The sequence below is a fragment of the Ranitomeya variabilis genome, chromosome 5 (assembly GCF_051348905.1).
Source record: "Ranitomeya variabilis isolate aRanVar5 chromosome 5, aRanVar5.hap1, whole genome shotgun sequence".
NCBI classification, from domain to species: Eukaryota; Metazoa; Chordata; class Amphibia; order Anura; family Dendrobatidae; genus Ranitomeya; species Ranitomeya variabilis.
This window is the reverse complement of record NC_135236.1, coordinates 262,302,932-262,324,287: the sequence shown is the minus strand read 5'-3', so window position 1 is coordinate 262,324,287 and position 21,356 is coordinate 262,302,932. Positions and strand designations below refer to the sequence as shown.

General features: G+C 40.2%; 1 protein-coding gene across 13 annotated transcripts in view; it reads right to left on the bottom strand.

Moving 5' to 3' along the window:
* Positions 1–1,321: 1,321 nt before the first annotated feature.
* TPM1 (tropomyosin 1) overlaps positions 1,322–21,356 on the bottom strand; it is a 56,155-nt gene continuing 36,120 nt past the window's right edge. For 6 of the 13 annotated variants that reach the window (XM_077264172.1, XM_077264178.1, XM_077264175.1 and 3 more), the window contains one exon: positions 1,322–2,496. In XM_077264172.1, the coding sequence (XP_077120287.1) occupies positions 2,414–2,496 (83 nt within the window). In that variant the 3' untranslated portion in view covers positions 1,322–2,413. Of the gene's footprint in view, positions 2,497–10,779; positions 11,033–21,356 lie in introns of those variants that run through there. The other 7 variants (XM_077264173.1, XM_077264171.1, XM_077264179.1 and 4 more) reach the window with 3 other exon arrangements.

Genomic DNA, 21,356 nt, shown 5'->3' with positions numbered 1-21,356 from the left:
CTGATCATTGGATGATCCTTTGCCATTCTGGTTATTCTTCCATACTTTTGAATGGTAGTCTTGTGAAGGGACAAATTAAGAAAGATTCTCCATTTTGTGCTTTTGACTCCATTTTCTTGTTGCTTAAAGATAAATTCTGTTATTTAATTAGGTAAAAGGTTATAGCTGCCATGAAGTAACTATCTTGTTGTTCACAAGCCTGTTATTCAACTAGGCTATGGTTCATAATTGGTATAAAGACCTTGAGCGTTCTGACTCGAGCCAGGGAATGGACTCGGGGGTGTATCGCTACACAAGACTCTGAAGCACCTGTTAGTATGTGTTTTTCTATGCCAAGAAGACACGACCATATATGTAGTTTCCGGTCTTTCTGTATTTTTATGGGTTAAGTTTTTCCTGCATTCTTATAGGTTAAGAACTGAGCGTGTTCTTATGCTGATTGGTTGAAGTATAATTTCTATGACTATGAAGAGTGATACACAATAAACGGGGGCCCAGAGATCTGCTCGATCCCCCATAGAGAGACATACGTCTGTCTGGTCTTTTTCAGTTGCCGGCAATGCCCTGTAGATTAATTTGGAAATAACTGAGTTAACCATGAAGGATCACCTTAGAAAACTTAAGACTGTTGAAGGAGGATCTTTCACAGCTCTCTGGTTTGGCTTTCCATTTTAAAGCATTAGAGATCATTTTAGCTTTACAGCCAATCATTGACTGCACCACTTTAGAAGTTTTAGCCTCTCCAATCAAATTTTTAATCAAAGTACGCGGTTCTTAATGTCTCTAACAACCCATATTTCTCAGGCTTTTAAAGGAGAAATGCATGTACAACATGTCCTGGCTTCACCCTTAAATAAGGGCCACATGATTCACACCTGTTTCTTCACAGAATGATTGACCTCACCAATTGATCTCCCCACTGCTATTTTGAACACCCCCTTTCAATTAATTATTCTAATACACAGACTCAAATATGCAGATCATGAATGCCGAGTGTTGATTTTCTTAGAATCTACTGCACCAACTGGTAAATTGTTTGACATGTGGCAATATAATTTATACCAAAACTGATTAATCTGGTTAGTCATATTGGACTGCTATTGTGAACACTACTGTATATAGCCTTCACTCTAATGGGAATAGACATGACATGCATTGCTGGCTCATTCATTGCACTTGGGACTAAACCCCAAATATTCACCTCCTCTTCTATAATAACATGCTAGGGGAATAAAAAGTTATAGCTATAAAAAATAAATTGATTGGATCATGTCTGTTGCTACTAGGTTCACAGACAGCAAAGCTTATTAAGACACAAAAATATAGAAAATTTCAAGTGTGCTTTTTATTTCATATTACAAGGTTTTACAGTTTTGGTTCATATCTAAAACTTGTGTAAAAATAAAACAAAATAGAAGTGAGGCATTGCAAAGATTATGTCCGCATTGTTAATCGTTCCCAATTTTACATTTTTGTGGACTAGGTAGAACATCTGCATTCAGTTAAAAAAGTACCCTACAGGGGAGGAGGAATGCAGTCAGACCATATAAAAATTCCCAGGACCGATGTCAGACTATTCTTAGGTTGTTATTAACTGGAAGATGATAAGTCTCCACTAAACCATTCTGAAATTTCAGATTTTAAATTAGAAACAGCTTAAATAATCTAAAGTCTAAACAATCATTGTACATTACAACAGAATGTAAATTCCAATAACCCTTTATATAGCAAATATTGGGTTTGCTCCATACTGCCCTCTTTTTTTATGTGAATATACATATTTCATATAAATCAAGATCTAGCTTTGGCTTTGTCCTCATCACCATATAGGTCCTCATAAAGTAACAGTTGGAAAAACAAATATTTCATGAACTGGCCCAAAGTTTTAGATAGACTATGAGATCTCACTTGCTCCTTATACTTTCTAGTGTAAACAATAGTCAATGTCCCATGATGGATCTCCCTTTACTCCAGTCTCCTGGCATAACTATACATTCTAGAGGTACAGGAATTTTAACCAGATATTGAAATAGGTGAGGATTTTGTAAGACAAAAATATTATGACTAACCGAATTTTAATAAAAATGAGCAGGCAGGCAGATACCCATACAAACCGTTAAAAAGACGTTTTGGAAAAATTTTGGCCATGAACAGGCCACCCATACTTGGCACAATGGCTAACTGCATTTTAATCTAGCCCTTCCCAGTTTAAATCTGTTGACATAAAGACACCATTTATTCTTTAGTCATTTGTAAAAAGGGAAGGAGGGGGAAAAAAAAAAAAAAAAAAAAGAACACAAATCCATTCCAATCCCAGCCCTGCTGTTTTTCTTTCAAAAACTGCAATTATAGGGACTCGTCAAGCAGTGTCTTCAGAAAACCAGATGTCACAGGTAAATGCCAGCAGACCGTTTTACATGTTGTTCAGCTCCTGAAGTGTTTGGTCCAACATCTGATGCATACTTAAATTCTCTTCTTTTGCATGTGCCACTTTTTCTGTGTGGGGAAAAAAAAACAAAAAAAAAAAAAGTTACAAGTATGAAAATTATGTATTGAGCAATCCAAATCACGACAATACTATTAAAGACAAACCAAATATATTAGAGAACTATATATACACACACTATTTACATGCATTATAAAGAAAAAAAAAAAAACACCACACAACACCCCAATTCATCTACATGGATATACTGAATTTAAATAAAATTACTAAACACCCTACGAGCACCCTAAGGGCAGCCTCATTAACTGTGAATAACCAATATATCTACAATTTTGGAAGGCACAGCTACAAAGCCTATTTTTAACCAATCAGGAACCTTGTCTACGGAGATCCATCGTTTCCATGCTAGGGTAATGAGGACCAAGTGGATTAAGCTTATGTACTTTATATAAAAACTAAATGCCTGTGATTCTCAGGATTTTTTAAAAACTAATATCTATGGAGCCATATCTATGAAGCCACATTTACCAAACTGTACATAAATCACATGTCCTTTATATCGGAATATTTACTCCTATTGAAAATTATATCTCCATGCAATGAGAGGGTATGTATAACATATGCAGTTACACAAGAAACTAAACACTTTATGGATCGCGTACAACCAACAAGGATAAGTCATGTTATATGGATCATGTACAACCAACAAGGATAAGTCATGTTATATTGATTTTCAAGTTAGTAAGTACAGTTAGAGTTACATTAAAGAGGTATTCTAGTAGGAACAAGTCATCACCAAGTTCAGGGTCAGTGAGGGTCTGACCCATGTTCATAATTACATATGTTGGAGAAAAGAAAAAAAACAAAACACGACTTGAGTCCAAGTTCAACCTGTCTCCACCAATTCAAAATATGGCACGTCAATTCCTTCTAGAATGGAATAGAAGTCCCCAAGTTTAGCCACCTTTCCATTCATTCTCTATGCAACCAGGGAGCTGTACTCACATTCCTTGTGGCTGCCAATGAAAGGGAGGTTGAGAATGTGCATTGCTGATCCATTTCAATAGGGATTAGTGCCTCGTTCTGGTGTTCAGTGGAAATCCCAGTGGTCAGACGACCCCCATTGACCCAAAGTTAATACCAATCCTGTCGATAGGTGAACTTCTTCCTACTATCTCTATAAAGCATATGTTCACCATAAAGAGTCATTTTAGATACTGATTTTTGACTAGTTTACATGCATTCTACTCTAGCGCCACCAATTTTGCTAGTTGGTAAACATTACAGAGGAGTTTATGGCCAAACTAATTGTTCCAGAACCATCTACTGTATAATCGGTCACTGTATAATCTAATCTAGTGTGACAGAATCCACAATGCGGCATTTAGGTGGAATCTGTCCCAACATGCAGAAGTGACTGTTTCTAATGGAAACCTGAAGAACTATGGCTGAGGGCTAACAGTCCAGACTAACTATATATGACTTCCAGTGCTGCCCAACCCTTTATATAATTGTTTAGGCCATAAGAATCTAAAGGTTAACATACGCTTTTAAAGTAGTAATAGGTGAGATTTAGTGATGAGCGAGCGTACTCGTTGCTCAGGTTTTCCCGAGCACGCTCGGGTGGTCTCCGAGTATTTGTTCATGTTCGGAGATTAAGTTTTCATCGCCGCAGTTGAATGATTTACAGCTACTAGCCAGGCTGAGTACATATGGGGGTTGCCTGGTTGCTAGGGAATCCCCACATGTACTCAGCCTGGCTAATAGCTGTAAATCATTCAACTACGGCAATAAAAACTTAATCTCCGAACACGAACAAATACTTTGAGACCACCCGAGCGTGCTCAGGAAAACCCGAGCAACGAGTACACTCGCTCATCACTAGTTAGATTCATTAAAAAAACAGATGACAAATCAGATAGTGGAAAGAACAGGGATTTTTTGGGACTAAAACACGCGACATATCCTTAGAATAAGCCACAAGCCTTTCTGTCCTGCATTACTAGAAATCTACAATTAGACTTCCATATGAGCTCAGTATTCCTTAGTAAACAAAAAAAGAACAAAACAAAAACATGCTGTGCAAGTTATTTTCACACCACACCATTAATGTTATAGCTGATCCAGACAAGTACAGGATATATCTGGTTAAATGAAAGGATTACATACAATACCTTTTCTGGGTGGAAACTGTACAAAAATCACGTGACGGCTTCAAAAGTCCCCAGAGCTCATTCCTGCTTAGTCTAACTCCATGTGTGTAGACATGAGATGTTTAACATGGTTGTTTTTAGTATCACCGGATCCTACACTGAAAACAGGCAGACTGCCTATATTTTATTTATTTTACCAAGCTGTAAAGCACCATTAATTCTACAGCACTTTATAGACATCACTGTCCCCGATGGGGCTCACAATCTAAATTCCCCATCAGTATGTCTTTGGAATGTGGGAGGAAACCCACAAACATGGGGGAATGTACACACTCCTTGCAGATGTTCATGTCTATACACAGTGGCAAAACTGTGGTTTTCGATGTTGTGGGTCCACACTTTGTTCACCCACATAAACATGTAGGGAAAGATGGTGCTGGGATTTCAAGGCTGTGTGCACACATTGCAGATTTGGTGCGTTTTTTTCCTTGCAGATTTTCTAGATAAACCTGAAGCAATCCTGATGGCAATGTGAATGAGATACCTGAAGTGTCACGCACATGTTTAGTATTTCAGTTGCAGAAAATCTGTGGCTTGCCAATTCTTTGTTTTTCAACATTGACTTCACTCAAATCAGACAAAAACGCACCTTATTTCAGCTGCATTTTTCCTCTAAGGAGCTGCAGAAATTTTACTCAAAGTGGGCACATAATCTTACAGTTCTTTATTAGAATAACCAGTAGGTGGTTGGCACAAACACCCCATTTAATGCAGTTTGCCCACAGTTAAGAAAGCATTACTTGACATTGTCACAGTACCAATTTGTGCTGCACACAGTATTAAAACTGGTCCCAAGTAGTATTTGTATAGCAATTCACAATAGGACCTCGCTATAAAAGTTATCAATGAGATATCACAGTGACATGGGTCAGTTATAAACACCCACATTTTTACAGATAAATCGCAATAGGATATTTTTTTTTTTTTTTTTTTAGAAACCGATGCAAAATTAATGTCAAATAAGATGAAAAGTTTAAAAGTTTTTTCCGGATTAAAAATAATTAAACAATCCAATTTTCATTTTTCATCCGGAAAAAACTTTTAAACTTTTCATCTTATTTGACATTAATTTTGCATCCGTTTCTAAAAAAGAAAAAAAAAAAATCCAATTTTCATTTTTCAACATTCTAATGTAGCCTCCTTGTGAGACATTACTATTAATCTCTATACAAATAACGATTCGGATGATTCATCCATGGAGTTTTTAAAGCGCTTGTGCCTTCCTTCTCCCGGCAATAAGTCTTAATTTCTTGGTCAGTGTGTAAGATCATTTACCTACACAAGATCTGGGATCCAGAAAGTTGGTTACTTCTAGGTTGCAGCCAGATTCAATCAGATTATTTGCACCGATTACAGCTCTGAAATTTATTTTGAACGCAGTGAATTTTTTTTTTGCCAAATTGGTAAAAAGTAACATCTGATCTGTCTTTTTAAGTTGTTATGTAAGGCTTGTTTCACACTTCCGTCTTCCAAATCTGCACAGGATCCGTCAAGACGTTGAAATGACGGATCCTGTGCAGATTGTGGAAAACGTGTGCGCTGGGCCAGTCTTTCTGATGGACCCTCGAGGCTATGTGCACCTGTTGTGTATGCGTCTACGCAGCGGTTCTCCGCTGTGAAAACGCATACACAACACAATCCAGGTTAAAAAAAAAAATAAAAAAATTTGCAGTTCTCTCATCTACCGGCGTTCCCACTCAGCGATGCTTCCGGTAGCTAGCGTTCCTAGTAATACATTGCGACTTCTCGCGAGATTTCGCAATGTATTACTAGGAACACTAGCTGCCAGGAGCATCGGTGACGCTGTGTGGGAACGCCGGTAGGTGAGAATATTGTGATTATTTTTTAATTATTTTTAACATTATATCTTGCTACTATTGATGCTGCATAGGCAGAATCTATAGTAAAAAGAGAGAGCGAGCGAGAATTTCCCTGACGGGAAATTCCTCCACGCATGCTCAGTTTTAAAAGACGGGACCTGTCGCTGGATTCCTGTTTTTCACAGGCAGCGACAGCGATCGCTGACCAATTTTCCATCGTGCAGAAAAAAGGTTCCTCTGAACTTTTTCTCTGCCCGACGGACCGCTCTTTTTTTACGCAGGATCCAGTGCATGACGGATGAAACGGATGGCCATTAGTCACAATCCGTCGCCAATTCAAGTCTATGAGAAAATGCAGGATCCTGCAAATTTTTTTTGCTGGATCCTGCATTCTCAAAAATTGATGGATTGTGACGGGAGCTGAAAGACGGAAATGTGAAAGAGGCCTAATACAGAGGGATTTGCGGCCTCTAGCAGCAGTACGTTGTATCCACAGAACACTCCCATAACAGGGGTGGGCAGGCCTCAAGACCGGACTATTGCCTACAACTTGTAAGTAATTAGTGTCAGAATGAACCGAACTGTCAGACATGCTTACAGATGCATCAGACAGAAGCTGACCCAAAACACAGCTTCAAAGAAGGAAAGTTTATTTTCTTCAGATTTCAATGGCTAGCGTGATTGAAACCATGCAAGAATCAGAAAAACAGCATGTGGCAGCCAGAGACTTAACAGTGTGACAAGTATTGGCAAGTGCAGTGATATACACCTCAAACATAAGGGACTGTTCACACTTTATATGGTTTGAAATATTCTAATTAAACGTGTAACCAGGGGTCAGCTGTTCATCAAATCTGAACATGAACTTAAGAACCACTTCACTTACAGATACACTGGGAGGAGTAATCAAACCTGGCACCAATGTAGTGAAACATGCCTGCAACAGCAACAATAACTAAAGTCCAAAACTACAAACCAAAGCCATTCCTGGTTTTCATGGATAACCCCTCTTACCCATGAGAAGTCCGGACAGGGGAAGGTCACGATGGAGTAAAAAAAAAACAAAAAAAAAAAACACATGGGTGCAGTCAGATGACATTCAAGAACCCCCTTCTTGATCTAAAATGTTTAGCCCTGATCAAATAAATACAAAAAAAAAAAAAAAAAAAAAAAAAAAAAAAAAAAAAGCTTCTACTGCTCCCGTGCCAGGGCCATAACAGCGTTGTCGACACATATTCCCAGGGCTCTCGTGCAGTTATAACATGCGAGCCTTGCACCAATTAGCGCTGGTGTAACTGTCTCAGCCTTCGGACAACTCTTACATCAAGAGGAAGTGAGCAGACTTAGCCCCGGCTTCCTCTACATGTTCAATTTGACATAAAGTGGAAAAAGTGCTGCCAGCGCTGATTGGGCACCAGGCTCACATGTCATTCAGGGACCTAAAGGTAAAACTAATAACATTTGCAGACAAGCAGAGCGAAGAGGGATAGCTAACACTAGAGAAAACAGAATGCATTCAGAAGGATCTAGATAAGACTGAACAATTGGCAGCGACTAATCACATGGTATTGAACAGGGAGAAATCTAAGATTCTACATCAGGGAAATAAACATGAAAATTACATCTATAGAATGGGAGGAATAAAACTAAACAGCAAGTGTGAAAAAGACTGGGGTATACTAATAGATCACAGACTGCCATGAGTAGTGATGAGCGAATATACTCGTTGATCGAGATTCCTCGAGCATGCTCGGGGGTCCTCCGAGTATTTTTTGGTGCTCAGTTTTAGTTTTTTCTTGCCGCAGCTGAATGATTTACATCTGTTAGTCAGCTTGATTACATGTGGGGATTCCCTAGCAACCAGGCAACCCCCACATGTACTTATGCTGGCTAACAGATGTAAATCATTCAGCTGCGGCAAGAAAAGCTAAAGCTCCGAGCACAAAAAAAAAAAAAAAAATACTCGGGAGGACCCCCGAGCGTGCTCGAGAAATCTCGAGTAACAAGTATTTTCGCTCATCACTACACATGAGTCAACAGTGTGATGCAGCAGCAAAAAGGGTAAACACATTTATAGGATGTAATAAGAGAAGCAAAGTCTAGATTACAAGGAAGTAATTGTTCCCCTTCTACTCCTCCTTGGTCAGACCTCATCTGGAATACTGTGTCCAGTTCTGGGCACACATTAAAAAAAAAAAAAACACAACAAAAAAAACCCCAAAACACTACATGGAAAAACTGGAGCAAGTTCAGAGAAGAGCTACCAGAATGGTGAGCGGCTGCGGAATGCCCTACGAGGAACAGTTAAAGGATCTGGGAATGTTTAGCTTGCAAAAAAGAAGGCTAAGAGGAGCCTTAATAGCTGTCTACAAATATCTGAAGGGATGTCACAGTGTAGAGGGATCATTATCCTCATTTGCACAAGGAAAACACGAGAAGCAATGGAATGAAACTGAAAGGGAGAAGATACAGATTAGATATTAGAAAAACCTTTTTGACAGTAAGGGTGATCAATGAGTGGAACAGGCTGCCAGGAGAGATGGAGTGTTCTCCTCAGGGTGGATAAAAATCAATGTTTTTTTAAAAAAAATCAAAAAAAATCGGATTTTTTTGATTTAAATCGGATTTTTTTGATTTAAAATCGGATTTTTTTCAATAAACTGCTTTTTGAGGAAAATATTTTACCATCCAAAGGTTCTTCCATCATGAGATAAAGCTGAGTTGTTTAACTCAGTAGAATAAAGGCTGTATATGTGTAACATTCACAATGCCATGCTCTTCCAGAGGTTTCTGTAGGATGCTGACTATCCAACAAGTTTGGGCATGTCAACTGAATGGAAAAAGAAACTAAACCAAAAGTGAAACCAAGCTAGAAGTGTGGAATTAAAGGGGCAGTATGAACAAAATGTGGAGGCTATTAATAGTTTATACAATTAAGACATGCTGCTTTTAAACACCTACCTATTGCCATATAGTAAAACAAAAAAGATTTTTACTTACTTTGGGGTCCCCCCCTCACCCTGGCGTTAGATCGTTGCCCCTAGTTTCGTCCGTGTAACTATGGGCGCACATGCGCACTGCTCTCACTTCTCATTTTAATTGTGATTTATATTAAAAAAAACCTTTTGATTTAAATCAGTGATTTAAATCATGATTAAAATCATGATTTAAATCGATCCGATTTAAATAGAAAAAAATCTTTTGATTTAAATCGTGATTTAAATCGGCGTGATTTAAATCAATCCACCCTGGTTCTCCTTCAATGGAAGTCCTCGAACAGAGGCTGGACAGACATGTCTGAGATGGTTTAGTGAATCCTGCATTGAGCAGAGGGTTGGACACGATCCTGGAGGTCCCTTCCTGCACAAGAGCCCTGGGAATGTATATGTTCCGATGAAAAGGAAGGGGTTACAGACAGCTGGGTGGGGCTGCGTTTACTGATAAGAAACCTTCAAAGAGGCAACATCTGGTTCCTGTACAGGATCATTACTGACTCACTCTTCAGATTGCCATCCAGCCAATAACCCTAATACTGAGGTATGGGATTACAATGACTGCAGGAAGACCAGGAGAATGTATGAAGATGGCAAACAGAACTCTCCCTACTAACATACACGTTTAGCTATGGACCGTCACATCTGCTAGTGACCCAGCTCCAGTTAGGATGGAAGAGTTTCCAAGACAGTCTAAGGCCTCGTTCACATGTTCAGTATTTTACCTCAGTATTTGTAAGCAGAACCAGGAGTGGAACAATCAGAGGAAAAGTATAATAGAAACACGTCACCACTTCTTTATTCATCACCCACTCCTGGTTTTGGCTTACAAATACTGATTGTGTGAACGTGGCCTATGGGTGCATATCCAAGTTTGACATAAACCAGATCAGATAGAGAACAGGGAACAGTTTGTGGATAAGCACCCAAGTCCAAGAACACCCGTACACTATTTCAGGTGACTTTTCCTAGGGCCTTTGACAAATGAAGGCATCACACGTGTTAAGATGGAGTATGGTCAAATTACAAGGCATGTACCATTACAATTCCACACTGGCAGTCCTGTGATGTGATGGAGAGCGGGCTATCAAACTTTGTTAGCCATCTTTGCAATAGCCATAAAAGACGATTTAATCCCACCACGTCTATTTGTTTAAGGAAGCAAAACTCTTTATGACCCCAACAGCCCTTTGACATGTGAGTACTTGAAGGCATGTTCCCACATATAATTATTCTGACAGTATAAAGTGGCGACATCACGTTGATAAATGGTTGTGTATAACACACATACAGAGATGTCCTACAAGTGTAAAAAGTACAGATTTGCTGTTTTATTAAAGTATCATTTAAGGCATTCAATAAATAATGCAGAAAAGCGGAGAGAAAATACACAGTGGGTCTTTTATTTTACAGAGTGTCTGTACAGCAGAAAAGTGACTGGAGGATTACTACAGAAAGATGGATGTAAGAGGTTCCAGAAGAGACTAGAATAGGACAGCATAGACAGGTGTATCCAGCCCAGGTAGGATAGAGCTGACCATAGGTAGCAGAGCACTTTATCTGTACAGAGAGGGGAAAAAAAGAAGTCAAAACAAAGTCAAATAAACAAAACACGTAGGCCTTGGTCACACAGCAGTTTTAATGCTAATAAAGTTAATAAAATTAGTTCCAAAGAGAGTTAAAATTGTTTGTTCTTAATTTAGGAAATACTTCTGGATTTGGTTAAAACACAAAACTGAGCTGTGTGAACCTAGGCTAAAGAATTCTCAGATCAGGTAAGCAGGAGCGAGGTCAGGCTTTCGGGGTGCTATACCAAAGTTAATACTTCGATGTGGCAAACATGCATTTTCCGTGCACAGAAAAACAAACAATCAAATGCTAATAAATGTACAGACTGCAAGTAACCTGGTCTGTGAAGTATCGTGGCATTTAAAAGGAAATGCCATGAAAAGGCAGTCCAATCTGCAAGCACCATGTTATAGAGCGCAGTAAATTATATACGGTAGTTATGGGAAAAGATCCAGACTAACTTGTGTTTCAATTACACTTCTCCCTTTCTGGGATTTTTGGTCCAGTAGGCGATCCCCATCAGTGACTGACCGCTTTCTTTGTAAAAGGCGTCTCTCAGTCACTTCTAGGACCAGCCACTGGACCAGTGAGAGCAATCTCTGTATGCACACCGATAGCCTTCTATAAGTCGCAAAGTGGTCCAGTGGGTGGTCCAATCAGTGATTGACAGTCATCTCTATGCACATTTATACACAGAAAGCTGTCAACCAATCTGACCACCCCCTTGACTGAAAAATTCCAGAGGTTTACAAGATGAAACCACGGGTTATACTGAATCTTTTCTCACAAAACTATACATCAATCTGCTCAGCTCCCCCTGCTCTATAACATGGTGCCTAAAGACTATTGCATTTTTATGGGGACCAGTTGCGTTTAATCCAGTTACTAGACTTTTACACCCCCTCAAATGAAATCCGGATGGCAAAGTTCTAGAATGCTCCATGAAATATGGAATGTTATTACATTGGTGATACGTTCTTACCCTACCTAGAATCTACACAGTAAAGCTAGTGTAAATGTTATGCCTCTTGTTCTGTAGTCCAAAACCTTCTATTAGATTTGGCATCACTTTTGACTAACAGGAGATCACTGCCCTTTGCTAGACCTAGCCTAAGCATGTTTAGGCTATTGCCTAGACACAAGTGCATCAGTCAGTAAATCAGATAAGAGACCCTTCTTGTGGATACTGCACGGAGAATACTAAGCATTAGGGCTCATACTCACTTGCACGAGACTGATGAGTCTCGCACGGCAATACCCAGCGCTGCTGCCAGCACTCAGATCGGAGCGTGCGGCCGCATAGCAATACATGCAGCCACACGCTCCGCTCCTCTGTGCCAGGTGCAGTGCCGGGTATTGCCGTGCGAGACTCATCCGAGTTTCGCGCAAGTGAGTATGAGCCCTTAGATGAATGCATGTCAAACTGCTAATATCTTCTGGGGGAAGGGGTGGTATCTCCCCTCACCACCCGCCTTAAAAGTCAGGGCAAAATAGGATTGGGCATGTAGGATTCCACCATCCTTCATTTTGTTCTCGGAGCAGGAAGCTACTTAGAATTCTGGTGAGCATGTATACATGTATGGGAATAGGTGTATGATTGCGTGTGTTGTCAAGAACAAAAAACAGCGATCTAAGGTGTGTTGACAGATCTTTTTGTCATTTAGCAGCTTGCCTGTCCTGGAGGCCAAGATCACATCCCAGGGGAAATAAAATTAAGGACAAATCCAGGTAGGTGGCTTTCCTAACCAGTGTATGCAGGGTTTTCTCTACTACAGCTCAGATACACCTTCCTAAATAATTGGGCCCTTGCAGCCGAGACACCCCCAAAAAACAGACCTACAGCACATGTAAGCACCACTGCCTTTACTATAATGCTCTCGGTCACCCGACAGTGAACTTGAAGGGAGTTTTGCTGAAGTTGCTTGCAGAGCAGGTGGCCGAGGGAGTCACAGTGCAGAAGACCTGCTGTTGTGTGATCTGTTGTCACACAAAATGGGAACTTTTTAAAGCAATTTTAGGATCGTTCCAAGCATAGGTACAAATTGATCCCATATATATCTCAAAGCGCATTTATAGCCAGCGTGTCTATATATGCACACATTCATGTATAGATGCAATACCGTATATATTCTGTGAGCTGCCACATTTCTACGTCTACCAACTTGCTAACTGTTATACTGCTCTGTTGGTGTGGAGGGGAATGAGTAATGACGGCCTTCCATTTTTAGGATCTCTTTTAAAAAAAGGTTTGTAGCATTTTTATGTAAAAGGAATAGTTTCAGTTAAATACTGTGAATTCAAGTTGATGTTACCAGGCTTGGACTGGCCACATGAGAATCCTCCGATGGGCCCCATGCAAGAGTGGGCCACCACCCTCTTATATGAGCAGTACTTAGTGATTCAAGTATAAAGTACCATGTACAGACTCAGGCGGCATCTTATTCATTTAACAACCCACCAAGTTCTTCTTTATATAAATTGGTGATTGAGGATGTCATTTGTACGTAGTTGAAAAGTGGGGCCCTGGAGTTGGTTCTAGTGGGCCCTTGGTGGGCTGACCTGTTCGTCTGACAACTACCTTCTCTGACTTTCCCCATACACATGCACATTTGGCTCTACAGACTGCATGTAATTACTATGGTTCAAGAGGAATAAGCCAATGCTAGGCAACAGCTTATCCTCTGAACAACGGATTAGAAGGCACAGTGGAAGACCACATCAAGCCAAACTCCTTTACATTGGCCATCCGGCAGATTTTGGCATACACCTAAAATGGTTGGCCAGCTTCACCAAAATCAGCGCCCATACAGCTTCGGTTTAATGTGTATGAATATGTAAACATTTTTCAGTTTGACAACCTACCCATGATCTAAGGGAAGAGTATGTCAGTATGAGACTAGTCCTTTGAAACAAGTTGCCAATATAAGATTATTATCTAAAATCAAGCAATGAAACTCATGTAAAAATAAGCGCTAGTTTACATTTCAGGACAAATAATGCAGGCCATCACAGGATTTCAATCTATATCTGCGTATATCTGCGCAGTTAAGAACTTACAGCTCGGCTGTGAACATTCACAAAGGCATTTAGGCTATGTGCACACGTAGGAAGTGTGGTGCAGAATTTTCTGCACTAAATCTGCATCTCCTGGCAGAATCCGCAGGTGCGTTTTTTATGCGTTTTTAGTGCAGTTTTTGTGCAGATTTTACCACTGCAGATTTCTATTAATGGAGGGGTGCAGAAACGCACAAAAGTAGTGACATGCACTTCTTTGAAATCTGCAGCGTTTCTGCGCAGATTTTTCTGCACCATGTGCACAGCTTTTTTTTCACATTGATTTACATTGTACTGTAAATCACAGTGCAGATCTGCAGCGTTTCTGCAGCAGAAAAATCTGCTGCAGTTCTGCACCAATTCTGCATCGTGTGCACATACTCTTACACCCCAAATGTTGCAGAAAGTTTGTGACTTGTGATTTTCATCATTCCAGTCATCAAGTGGGCAGAGCTAAAGCATGGCAAGCCCCTCCCTGCAATTTCAGTAAGAGTTAACGGAGTAAGTTACGCCAGTCCCCGAGATATGTCCAATTCATTAAGTGGCATACTACTGATCCAGAACTCTCTCTTCATATCGGAAAGCAGGGACAGGGACGCCAGTGCCAATTGGCCGCTAGCGTCACGTGCCAACACCACAGAAGAGTGACTGCTGACACTGTGTGAACAGCGCTAGCATAGGAGGAGTGTAAGGGTTTGGTTTTTGTTTTGTTTGTTTGTTTGTTTTTTTTTTTTTTTTTGGGGGGGGGGGGGGGGGTTCATTGGGGGCAAGCATGACAAGAAGTTGCCCAAGTAGTGGATAACTTCTTAAGTGAATGCAAAGTAATTTATGTATGTAGGGTCTCCTAAGGCTTCTTTCACACTTCAGTTGTTTGGCGTCAGTCACTTCCGACATAGTGACGGATCGACAGATCCGTCACAATTGTTGAGAAACCGGTTCCAACGGATCCGGTTTTTTTTACGGATCCGTTACTTGGGGGTTGTCTGGGAAAAGTATCTTTTTGGAGCATGCGCAATTGAAAAAACGGATGGGGAGACGGATCCGCCGAAATGACGGTCGCGACTGATCCGTCGCCCATAGGCGGCCATTCTATGGAATGACGGACGCGACGGATCCGCCGCGAACCGTCATTTCGGCGTTGACAAAAAACGTTTCAATGTCCGTCTATGTCTAGACAACGTCCGCCAAATTTCGACGGATCCGTCGCATGACGGATGGAACTGACGACCATCCGTCACAATCCGTCGCCAATGCAAGTCTATGGGAAAATAACGGATCCGCCAAAAAAAAAAATGACGGATCCGTTATTTGAGGAAACTGGCGGTTTTAGACTGACGCCAAAAAACTGAAGTGTGAAAGAGGCCTAATATGGCTCATTTCAGTACCATTCTTTGGCAATAGCATCTGTTGAGGAATCTTTTTGAGAGTGAATGGACAGAATAAAGCGCAGATTTGAAGTGTGTTTTTGTTTTATGAAAAGTTCTAAGAATTCTAGATAAGTAAAATTATCTTGGTATGCAGTTTGGGAAAAGGTCTACAGGTTCTTTTTTTTCTGAAAAGCTCTTCATTAATTGCCCAATTAACTTCAGTTTGACAGAAGCTTGCATATTCGTTTCCCGTCTGTAGATTTCCAAGTGAAGTTCTAGTATTGAAGAGATGTTGCTGGCACATTGTGTTCAGTGGAGGCCGTGAAAAACATATCCAGTGGAACGCTTGTGAATATGGATTCAAGGGCAGGTATGGCCCCTTAAATCTCCAAAGCCTACATGTAGACACACTATAACCTGAATCTTGATGTTGTATGATATTAAAGGGCATCTGTCAGTAGGCTCAACCCTCCCAAGCAGTCTTATATGGGTATCTAGGTCATAGAAAGTTGAATAAAATAAGACCTTGGATTGCAGATATCGCATTAGTCCAGAGAATTCCACATTTTTCTTAATACATAAATTAGCTGTTAAGATCTATGGGCTGGACATAGATCTTCCCAAGAGTCGGTCTCTGGAGCTTATTTTACATTAAAGGGGATGTTACCAGAGAGATATGTGAAAGACTGAAATCTGCATGTCTCACACTGGTAAAGCCCCATTCCATTCAAAACAAGCTCTGGAGGCAGATTCTCAGGTAGATCAGTGTCCGGCCCATAGATTGTAACTCATTTACATATTAGCAAAAATATAGCTTTCTTGGGAATTGGATCACATATCAAAAGTAACATTTTATTCAGTTTCCCCATTACCTGGCATGCCCATTTAAAAGGCTTAGGAGGGTCGATCCTACTGACAGATTCCCTTTAAGACTTCTGCACACCACCCAGCTAAATAGAATGACATCAGTCCACCCCTCCTACTTTAAATGCAGTTAAGTAAAACACAAACTGTTTAAAAAAAAACAAAAAAAAAACCAGCACACCAAGAATTAATGCTTGTGTAAAAAAAATGAAAATTTAAAAATTATCTGAAGGACATCAAATCATTGGAAAGGAGCATCATAACTGCCCAATATAAGTGGGGGTTTAGTAAATATTTGTGCCCATCTCTGGTCATTGTGTTGTAGAGCACTAATGGGTGGCAAAAACACATTTTTATTGAGTTTTTATGGAGCTAGTGATGCTTTTCTTTAGATACCGTACTTTTAAATGTAGAGATTTAAAGGTGCATTCCTAGGAACGCTCGTTTTGAATGACTCAAGTGAAATGATCGTTTTAGTTTGCACAAAACATTGTTGCTGTAAACGGGACTGGCGCTGCCAAGAACAGTGGCAGCCCATGGCAATGAACAAGCCATTATTGATAATTCAGTGCGCATCTGAAAAAGGTTCAACCTTAGTAAAGTGGCTATTAAACAGCCATACATATGTTGCCAACTGGCGGTTTAGCTCTGGTCATTGACCCTTACACATATTACAAGCCATGCGATTCAAAGATTCCTCTTTGAAACACATGGTCTGCAGTGTGGGGGGGGGGGGGGGGGGAAATAAAAAAAAAACATTTTTTAAATACTGGAAAAAAAATCCACAACAAATGGAGGAGGTCTGTGGGAGCAAAGCGCCAAATTCGACGCTAGTGAGCACTCAAGGTTTGAATGACACAAAGCAACTATGCACTATTTGTCTGTTTCAATAGAAACTTTAAAAGTGGTTGTCCTGTGATAAGTCTTAGGTTGGTAGGGGTCGTGGGCACTTTTATCTCGGTTTGTATGGAGCATAGTGCCGGATCTCAACATTCCTGACTACTGCTCCACTCATTCCCTATAGGGCTTCCAAGGTTTTCCAGCAGTCCCATAAAGAAAGAATGGCGGAGGTCTGGCATGCAAACTGCCACCAATCGAAAAGGGTATAAGAAGTACCACATTTTGCCAAATCGGTGAGGGTCTCACAGTCGCACCCCGACAAGTCTTTAAGGAGCTCACCTATCCTCTGAATAGGTGATAACTAGTCTTCACTAGTCAATCTCTAAGTAACATCTTGCCTAGTTAAAGGGAACCTGGCAGCAGGATTGTGCTCAGTAACCTATAGACACTGTCAGGTCGGCGCCGTTCTACTGATTAAAATGATACCTGGGTGATGAAATCCGTCTTGTGGTTGTTTATCCCCTTAAAGACTGCCGATACGCCTTTTAACGGTGGCAGTTAAGGATACTTAAACCACAGAGCTGTTAATTAGCGGCGCTATGGAAAAAGTGTATAGTGCCCCCCAGAGTTGGAATTTCTCCAGGGTATCGGCTACGTTTTTCCTTTTTTTTTTTTCCCATTTAATTTCTCTCACCTCTGATGAGAAATAGAGTCCCGCGATCACAACCCCCCCGGTAACTGTGGTGTCCCTGCATGCCCCCGTGAAGTCCCCCAGGGCGCCAGCGTCTTCTTCCGGGAGAAAATGGCAGTCGCATGCGCAATGCGCCCGCCAAATTCTGCTGGCTAGCACCCGGCAACAATAGGAAAATGTGGAGAAAAATAATGAAATAAATAAGTTCATTTCCATTAGGGTTATAGTTGGGCTAGAATTGGGATTAGGGGTGTGTTGGGGTTAGGGTTGGAGTTAGAATTGGGGGGGGGGGGGGGTTTTCCACTGTATAGATACATCAGGGGGGTCTCCGAATGTGACATGGCGCCACCATTGATTCCAGCCAATTTTGCGTTTAAGAAGTCAAACGGTGCTCCCTTCCTTCTGAGCCCTGCCATGCGCCCAAACAGTGGCTTTCCACGACATACGGGTTACCAGCGTACTCAGGAGAAATTGCACAACAAATTGGGTCCATTTTCTCCTGATACCCTTGTGAAAATTAAAAAAAATTGGTACCAAAGTAAATTTTTTGTGAAAAAAAAAATATAAATATTCATTGTTTCCTTCCTCATTGCTTTAGTTCTTGTGAAGCACCTGAACGGTTAATAAACTTCTTGAATGTGGTTTTGTGCACCTTGAGGGGTGAATTTTTTTTAATAGTGTCACTTTTGGGTATTTTCTATTGACCCCCCAAAGTCACTTCAAATGTGATGTGGTCCCTTAAAAAAAAAAAAAAAAAAAAGGGGTTTGTAAAATTTGTTGGAAAAAAATGGAGCAGTCGCTGGTCCACTTCTGACCCTTCTAAACATCCTAACAAAAAAAAAATTGTTTCCAAAATTGTGCTTATGTAAAGTAGACATGTGGGAAATGTTATTAACTATTTTGTATGTAGGATAGCTGCGGAGACACCATCACGTGTTTCTCAACGCAAGCAGTGAATAGCCAGACCTTTCCCCGGGAAGGAACAACCATGGGAAGGGCAGCATCCAATAAAGGAAAACATCCAATACAGGAAAACCACCTATGCCAAGCATGGTATCCATCCACAGACAGCTGTTTCGGGGTGTTTGCCCCTCATCAGTGTGGAGTAGGAATCTGGCTATTAGGAGCAGTGCCTAGTAACTCACTGCGTTGAGAAACACGTGATGGTGTCTCCGCGGTGTTGGATGTTTTGGTCTCCCCGAGGCCAATCATCTGTTCCTTCACAGCCTTTTACTAGGCACTGCTCCTCAAGCATCAGTATCACTGTGCTTGATTGACCAGCAAACTCCCCTGATCTTAACCCCATAGAGAATCTATGGGGTATTGTCAATAGGAAGATGAGACACCAGACCCATCAAAGACCAGCTGAAGACTGCTATGAAAGCAACCTGGGCTTCCATAACACCTCAGCAGTGCCACAGGCTGATCTCCGCCATGCCATGCCGAAATGATGCAGTAATTGCTGCCAAAGGAGCCCTGACCAAGTATCGAGTGCATTTACTTGATTGGCCAGCAAACTCACCTGACCTTGACCCAAGAGAGAATCTATGGAGCATTGTCAAGAGAAAGATGAGACACCAGATCTATCAATGCAGACGAGCTGAAGGCTGCTATCAAAGCAACCTGGTCTTCTATAACTCCTCAGCAGTGCCACAGGCTGATAGTCTCCATGCCACACTGCATTGAAAGGAGCCCCGACCAAGTATTGAGTGCATTTACTGAATATACATTTCAGTAGGCCAACATTTCGGTTTTTAAGATCATTTTATCAAGGTGGTGTTATATAAAAGTATTCTAATTTACTGAGATAATGACTTGGGTTTTCATTGGCTGTAAGCCATAATCATCAACATTAACAGAAAAAACCCTTGAAATAGATCACTCTGTTTGTAATGACTATCTAATATACCAGTATCACTTTTTGTGTTGAAGAACTGAAATAAATTAACTTTATGATATTCTAATTTTGTGAGAAGCACTTTTATATTTATATTATATTCATTATGTAAAATAGGGGTCAGGTCAGTGACCCATCAGAAGCCATATAGATGAATATGTAATCAGAGCACCACATGCAGACCCCACCACAGGCCGCCCTGGATCCCGAGAATCTCATCAACTAAAAGCTGAAAATAAAAGATTAAACAACCACAAGATGAATTTCATCACCCACGGTATCATTTAAATCAGTATAACAGTGCCGACCTGACACTGCACAATCCCGCTGACAGGCTCCCTTTAAAAGAATAAATACTCACACTGCTGAAAAAATGTCACATAAAAAAAGTGGCATTTTTACAAAAACAAACGTATGTGAAATCGGCCATAAGGTGATTTCAATGGCATTAAAGTGGTAAGGCAAATTTATATTAGAGCTATTAGTTTTCCTGCCTGAAAGATTTGGGAAATAAAAAAAAAAAAAAAAGCATAGAAGCTGCATGCAATGGCTCCACCCAACTATAATGCAGGTTTTGTTTGTGTAACAGAAAGAATATGTCTCAGTGTTATATTCCATACTGAAGTCTATTTGCATGGCTATACCCTGTGATAAAATAGCAGCTTAACCTTCCTGTGAGACAGAAGGGTATAACATGTATTTACTCTAGTTATTTTTGTACGTGGTTTCTAGTATCTATAAGATAAGTGCACAGATATCAGTTCATTTTAATTCATTGTCAGCATAAATAATGTGCATATCAGCTTATCATTAGTATTTGGATAAAAGTGGACACTTTTTAATATGTCTTATGTGAATTGAGAATGACAAGTTATATATTCACAGATACACATGCTCTTGAGAAAGCCACTATTGTCAGGTCATAATATATATTTGTGGTCAAAGTGTAGACTTCACAGCTTCCAAAGTCATAATATTCAATCCTTAATAAAGTAACCAGATAAAAGTGCATTTTTTTCTGTATGAAAATATATTTGTTTTAAAATCTCGGCATGTATGGAGCTCCAACATTATAGGATTTGTACTCAAGTGTTACAATATTCTATATAGAAATTAGAACGTATTGTAAGTACATTTGTAAATTCTCATAGGCAAGTATTATTCTAGCTGCAATCTTAGGTTGTGCCCAAATAAGTATGTAGTTTACACCATTTATGTACACAGCAGGCTATCCTTACAAAAATGTGTTGAGAGGAGCCATTGATGTTTGCATTATATTTAGGTCCCCCACATTAGCACACAGTGAAAGATATGAGGCTTTTATATAAAGAAAGAAGCAAAACAAAGTATGGTAAAAAAAAAAAAGCAAAGTTTACATCTGTTTAACACACTGGCTTTCAAACAAATCTAAGGGGAAAATTGAGGCTCAAGAAAAAGAAAGGTAAAACATTTAATTTCACTTGTACTACGGATCCTGCGCATCATATTAACCGGGTAGCTATTTTATAGCCGTAAGTGGTTTCCATTTTTTATAAAAAGGTACAGAATTATGCCAATATACCATGATAGAAGTAGATCTCAAATTAAGCCAGTTGTTTAAAC